This window comes from Chaetura pelagica, unplaced genomic scaffold (assembly GCF_000747805.2).
Source record: "Chaetura pelagica isolate M959 unplaced genomic scaffold, ChaPel_1.0 scaffold72, whole genome shotgun sequence".
In the NCBI taxonomy this organism is placed as follows: Eukaryota; Metazoa; Chordata; class Aves; order Apodiformes; family Apodidae; genus Chaetura; species Chaetura pelagica.
In genome coordinates this window covers 3,486,617-3,493,490 of record NW_009952560.1, presented here as the reverse complement: position 1 = coordinate 3,493,490, position 6,874 = coordinate 3,486,617, and the positions used below count along the sequence as shown (strand labels likewise).

General features: G+C 44.7%; 1 protein-coding gene across 1 annotated transcript; it reads left to right on the top strand.

The window, feature by feature from the left end:
- Window positions 1–3,313, top strand: TTC19 (tetratricopeptide repeat domain 19; the record flags this gene model as incomplete). Its single annotated transcript, XM_009993202.1, has 8 exons — window positions 1–111; window positions 228–266; window positions 775–831; window positions 1,057–1,118; window positions 1,641–1,735; window positions 1,919–2,073; window positions 2,377–2,539; window positions 3,001–3,313. Coding segments are annotated over 8 exons (816 nt in total), but the record flags the coding sequence as incomplete, so codon positions are not given.
- Between the last annotated feature and the right edge of the window lie 3,561 nt (window positions 3,314–6,874).

The window sequence follows — 6,874 nt, the reverse complement described above, 5'->3', positions numbered from 1 at the left end:
TCGGGGGCCTGGCAGGGCGAGCTGCGGGAGGCCGAGCGGCTCCTGCACCAGGCGCTGCGGCTGTCGCAGCGGTCGGACAACAGGAAAGCCATCGCCTACACCTACAGCATGGTGAGCTGCGGGGCTGGGCCGTGCGGGGAGCCCGAGGGGCTGCGGGTCGCCCCGGGGGTTGGTGCTGGAGCTGCGGGGTTGGGGCTGGTCCCTCCAGCAGGGTCTGTCTGTTCCAGATGGCGAACGTGGCCTTCATGCAGGGGCAGCTGGACAACGTGAGTAGCTCTCTGGCTTCTTTTCCCCTCTGGGTTTTAAGACACCCTGTGCAGGATCCTGAAGGTGGCAAAGAACACAGAGCAGTGAGGCAGAAACCTCCCCAGGATAAAGCAGAATCATTGGTCTTGGGCCTGCAGTCCCACGGGGCACGTGCTGCTCAAAAGCTGCTTTCACAGTGAATCTGGGAGTCCCAGCTTGGGGTGCAAGGGAAGGAACACTGCTTGCTGTCCTGTCATCAGTTAGATACTGTCCCAGGAAGAAAGCCCTGAAGGCACAGATGGGGTAAACTCTTGGCTGGTGCTGGAGCCCTAAAGCAGAAACTGAAAGGACCTTCCTGGTTGGCAGCACCACTGGGTGCCTTTCTCTTCTGACTGCTCTTGATGGACAATGTGAATACCACAAGTTGTTAGACAGGTTTCTGCCAGTAGTTTTCTTCTGTAAAGGGTGGGGATATTTTGTTTTAACTGCCATCATCCATCAGTATGCTCTTCAAAATTCTCATTTCAGGCAGAAAAGCTCTACAAAGCAAGTATGAGCTATTTGCTTGCAGGAGACATGAAGGAGGTATGTATGTATATCCTTGGTCTATTTCTTGTGCTGGAATACCTCCTGGGAATTGGCAGGAGTAGCTCTGTGCTTGCCAGCTTCTCAGGAACTTCCTTTAAGTTCTGGAGGCAGCTCTGGAGACAACAAGATGGGCATTTTCATGGTCTACACTTGTTCTCTGGTAATGTTTCTGTTGGGGAGATGCAAGAAGAGTAACAGTTGCGTTGTGTGTCCTCCTGGCAGGATGACAATGCAATCCTTGAGATGTCCCTCAAGCTGGCCAGTATCTATGCTGCTCAGAAACAGTGAGTTCTCTGCTAAAGGCATTTTTTTGCTTTCAACTCAGCTTCAGAGTGGCAGAGAAGAAAAAGGTTCTCTTTCTTTAAAATAGAATGTGTGAGGAAGCTTTGATGTGACACCACCAACATGAAGTGCCCTCAGGCATATTTGCCTACCCAATGTCATGCAGCACAGGGGATTCCTGTGATGACCTGCTCAGCTTAGAGCAGAAGTAGCCACAGAGGACATCACTCTTTAGTCTTAAATCCACACCTCACAGGAGAGAAGGCTTTTGAAACAGTTGCTGGCTGGTAACTTGTAGCTTCATTTTTCAGTGGAGCACCAGCTGGGTTGCTTTAGCTGGCCTTGTGAGGAGGGGACTCCCTCCACCTCTTGCACCTCTTTGCCCATGGGTCAAGGGAAGGGCAAGAAGGGTCTGGTGAAGGGGAAAAGTTGTCCTACAGGCCCTCTAGAATGAGGGATTAAAGGTTTTCCCATTCATCCCTTCAGGGATGAGAGGAGCTTTGTTGAATTGTTGTACTTTGCAGGCACAAGTTAGCCCTGGCTGGTTATCAGTTCTGCATCCTGACCTTGGAGGAGAAGATTGCCAAGGAAAAGGACTTGCCTGAGGATGTCTTACCAGGTGGGACAGCCTTGTCTGCCAAAGGCTTCTCTCTTTTCTCTGTTTCCCTGACCTTGATAGTGCTTTCCATGTTGCCTAAGCACCACCTTCATGTCATCTCACTGCATGAGTTTCCTGCTCTTGCAGGATGGAGACTCATGCTTCATCTTGCAGAAGTGATCACTCCCACTCCTCTCTCTGCAGCTGAAGAAAAGGCCAACACCTGTCTCCTGCTTGGGATGAGCCTGGACTCCTATGCTCGTTATCTCTTCAGCATCAACCAGCTCCCAGTGGCCCAAAAAATGTATGAGAAGGCTCTGCAGATATCAAATGAAGTTCGGGGGGAGAATCATCCACAGGTGACGTGTGCAATGGTCGTTGGGCTACTGGGGAAGGAAAGGCTAATGGCCTAGAGATTGAGGCAGCCTTAATAGCAGTTTTGCTGGTGTCAGATGAACACAGCACTAAATTAGCTTCTGTCTTCCTGCCAGGAGGAATGAGCATGCAGCATGCTGGTATAGAAATAAGGCACTTCCTTGCTGGAAGCTTCTCTGGGAAACCCTGCTTTTACTAGTGTGACAGGGGTATGAATGTGGTGTTCCTGCTGCCCCAGACTTCTACACAGGTCTTGCTCTGAGGCTTCCTTTTCTGTCCTGGTTCAGACTGTGGTCCTGATGAATGACTTGGCAACTGTCCTGGATGCTCAGGGGCACTACGATGAGGCACACTCCTGTGTGAAGAGGGCAGCTGAGCTGGCAAAGGAGACTCAGCATCCTGAGGAGCACATGGTGCTGAATAACCTGGCAGCAATTCTGATGCACAAAGGTAGGTGCATAAATGTCCAGCCTGGGTGACTGTGCTTGTGCTGACTGTAGAGACCAGTCTTGCAGTGTTATTTTGCTGGTACTGTGTTTAAGTAGTGAGTCTGCTGGCTTGATGTAGGCAGCTTGGGTTCAAATTTAGCTGGAGGATCCTGTGTGAGATAAATACAGTGCTGGTGCATCCAACTCTAAAAGGTTTCAAGGGAATCTTAGTTTTCCTTCTCCTGTTTGTAGAGTAACTGGTTCCAAAAGGACAGAAGACATGCTTGAGACTTTTTTCAATGAGATCTTAATGCTGGAGCAGCACCTTATCCTGTTGTCATTGTTCTCTTAGTTGCCAACCTGTGCTGGATGTTTTCTCCAAGTCTTTTCCACGTCCTTTGCATGTGCCCAGCTTCAGGAGTGGACTCTGGAAATATGGATGATGTAGTTGGGTAGCCATGCCACTTTTTCCTCTCACTACAGAAGACTTTCTGCAAGCAAAACAAGTGTACAAAGAAGCTCTCAAGCAGGCACAGGAGAAGGGAGATGCTGCTTCTGTCCAGCATATCCAGGAAGAACTAGCTGAGCTGGCCAAGAGGCAAAAGGGCTCCAAATGAGTTTGGCCACAGAGTCCAACCTTGAAGTGGTAGCAGCAAGGGCTGGTCAGTAAAAACAGCCTCAGACCTGTTTGGTGCAATTCTCCAGGGAAACAGCAATGAGGAGTTTAAGGACTGCTTAACAAGAAGGGCTGCCATTGCCTAACAACTTAGCCCAAAATAAAGTTGTGAAATCTTAACTCTGTGAATTTGTGATGCAGTCTATGGTTAGAGTGACCTACTGTGCTGGAGATCTAACTTTGTCTTGACTGCCAGCAAAGTGCAAGTCCAGCCTAACACTAATGCTTGCAGTTCAGTCCAGAAGCAGGTATCTGCTGCTCCTGACTGTTCACAGAAGTACTCAGTTTCAAAACATGGCTCTACTAAAGCTAAGTCATGAAAAAGAACAGGCAGGAACTGTCTCTCTACATGCTGGCTAGTACAACTGGGAGTACTCTGCTCAGTTCAGTATGTGTTAACTTCACTAGAGCAGGGGACAGAGCTGTAGCTCCATGTCCTTTTCAAATGGCTGCCTGAAGGTTGAGTGTTTTCCTTCAAAGCATTTAGCATCCAAAGATAGAACATGCCCTCTCAGAGGAGGGGTGAGACTGTTACCAAAGCAGAGCTGCTGTCAGAAATAAAACAGCCACCATACCCCAGCCCAGAGCACAGTGAGAGCCAAAGCTCTCCTCCCCTCTTAGAGAGGTCAGTGCTAGAATGCCAGGGTTTCCTGTTGGACAAGATGGTATGTACATACCATCAACTGTAGGTACTTGCCTTCATGTGAATCCAGCAAGAACAGCCTGCTCATACAACAGTTCCTCAGCCCTGCCCTGCAGGGAATCCCAATGCTAAAGAATTAAACCAGAAGTTATCAAATCCATCATTAGCTAGGATGGTAGTAATTCTGTCACTAACCAAATATTTTAACCTCTCCTTTGTAAGAAATTAAGCCTCTTGGTATAACCCTTAATGTTAATTGCATCATTAGTAGTTTACTTACAGTAGCATTAGTGGCTTCAGCTCTGCTTAACTTAGAGCTGGGAGGAGGCAAGGAGGTTTTCCAGAGATGTTCCCTGAAGCTGGAAAAACTGTCACATATACAGGTTTGTTCTCAGCAAGCTAGGAAGTAAAAATACAGCTGTTACAGGCACACTTGTACTAACAGAAAGGCTCTCACATGTTAGAGCCAATCTTCATGCAGGTTCTGGGTGTTGGTCCTTAAGTGGCAGAGCTTTGAGAGTCCAGCAGTGTGAACTGGGAACCCTGCAGCACCCAAAAGGGAAACATTTTGCCTGTTCTCATGAACAGAGCTTGATGCTGCAAAACAAGAGGGAGACACAGGAAAAGCCAGTGGAGAACTGATCCCCTTTATTGATTGGTCTGAATCCAGAAGTCACTGTCTACTGAAGACATTGTGTGGAGGAAAAAAAAAAAAAAAGGAAAAAAAAAAAAAAGAGTTGTATGATGCATGGGTTTTTCAAGTCTGAAATGATTTCATGTCAGAATCACAAAACATAGCAGGATGAAAGCATTGGGAAAGCTGATCAGAAATCAGTTAAAAATCTGTAGTAAACTACACTTTGTAAACATGATTTACAAACACCTTCCTGTTTGAAACAGGTCAGATGTAATTCCATACTTGAAGATGACTGGAATTGTGGTAAACCCTACCTTAGGCTCTGGAGAGGTTTTGTTTTTTACACTGGAGAAGTTAGAACTCTGATAACAAACAAAAAAAGCAGCAACATTTTATGTGCAAATGCCACTCAAGCTGTATCTTAGGAGAAAGTGACTAATCCTACTTTGGAGATCTTGCTGCTGCAGCAGCAGTAACATGAAGCTTTGCAGTGAACATGCTATACTTACTGTACAGTTAGGAAAGACATTTGTCTGTACATGCCTCTTTCACGTTGTATTTGTAACACTTTAAAAATGAGAACAAGTGAGTTTTTAGAATGGAACTTAACTCTCCACTCCAAATTCCAATCTACAAAAATGGCAGATCAACTTGTTTTCCAGTATAGGTTGCTGTGGGATCAAAAAAGTTAAAATAAGAACACAGGTCTACAAACAGGATGACAATGAGTTCCTTTGGATTTTTTTCTTCCCACACTTAGGGCAAAAAGGCTTTCCTCTGAAGCACTCAGAAGTAAATTGGCTATCAATAAATAGTTCTGTACTTCTTCCTGTTTGTAACTGGACTGTTACAGTCCTTCCATGAGATGCAGAGCTTACATGGCTTAAGGTTACACAGCTGCATGCTACCTCCCATACAACATATTGCAAATACAGTGTTAGATTTAAAATATTCTGGCTGGAAAATAACTTCAAGGCAAAGGCTGTGTTCATCAATGAGATGCAAAAGCAGTTTGGAATCTGACAGAACGTGCCACCCCCCAGCTCAGTGCTATTTGTAAATCAGTCCTTCTACCCTGGAAGATTTAAATTCACTTCCAGAAGTCAGTGCAGCAAAAAAGTAAGATGCTCTTGAAGAGGGATGTCAGGACACCCTGTGATATCACTAACTGGATGTATGTTTACATGAGCTACAAGCATATCATAGCAGGCATTGATAGATGAATGATTAAGGAGACTCCTAGTACCATATACAATTAAAAAAAATATATAATCACCCTAACAAGTATTGCACACTTTAGGAGTTAAGCCAAGCATTTGTAAGGACTTCCACCAAAAGCTTGCTTAGAGGGCTAGGGACTGGGATGGGGATGCAGACTTTAAAGTAATTATTACAGAAAGGTTTTTAAATCAGACTGGAGGAAGGTAAAAATCACAGTACCTACTTCAAACTGTTTGTAACAGAAGCCAAGTAGTTGACTCGTGTGCTGCTCACTTATTCTAAAAAAGCACTTTGTTTTATTTCAATGTGGGATGTAGAGGTTTTTCTTCTTAAAGGACTTAACAACCCACCCAGAGCCTCTGTTCAAATAAGCCATTTGCTGTGGTTAAATATAACAGAAAAACTGAGTAGCCTGTTTTGACTGCATCCAATGCAGAAACAGAAAACACTAAGTTAGGCTTTTGGGGCACAGGTAAAATTCCCAGTGTGCATTAGCAGTGAGGTGTTCCTCCAGAAGCTGTTCTTTTGTGTTACTCTTAGCCTTTTCAAAATGAACCATCACATACCCATGCAAGAATATTTCTGCAGTGTTCCTAAATAAAACCAACTGCACCAAAAATGTACAACGTGGCAGAATTGAAAAAATTCAAAGAAATATCTCATTCCAGCAAACTGGGCTGTGTTCCTGAACAAAATTCATTAAGGGCTCAGTCTTTTAAAAAAAAATAAAAAATAAATCAACATTTTCACAAGAGCTTGAACACCACTGAGAAATGTGTGTCTAGGGGAAAAAATGATTTAAAAGCACAATGCCTGCAAGAAGTGGCATGGCATTAAATGGGTAATGATGCTAGGCTGGTTGGGAGGCTGGGGTTATGGTTAGGCTGGGCTGGTAGGGAGGCCAGGGTTATGAAGAATACTCTACGCTGGAGAAAATGCTTAAAAAAACCCAAAAATTACAAAATGACCCCCAAAGTTTAGGCAATGATTTGAACATAAGTACACCAGATACTATAGCAAGGGAAAAAAACACTGCAAAAAGTACTCTCTATTTACAGAAGAACGATTTAAAGACATTATGGTTTTTCTTTACAAATAGATGTAGAACAGGAATAGTCCACATTTTTAAAAACTCTTTACATATTTATCTTTAGTAAGTCGACCTTCTCCATCAGGATCC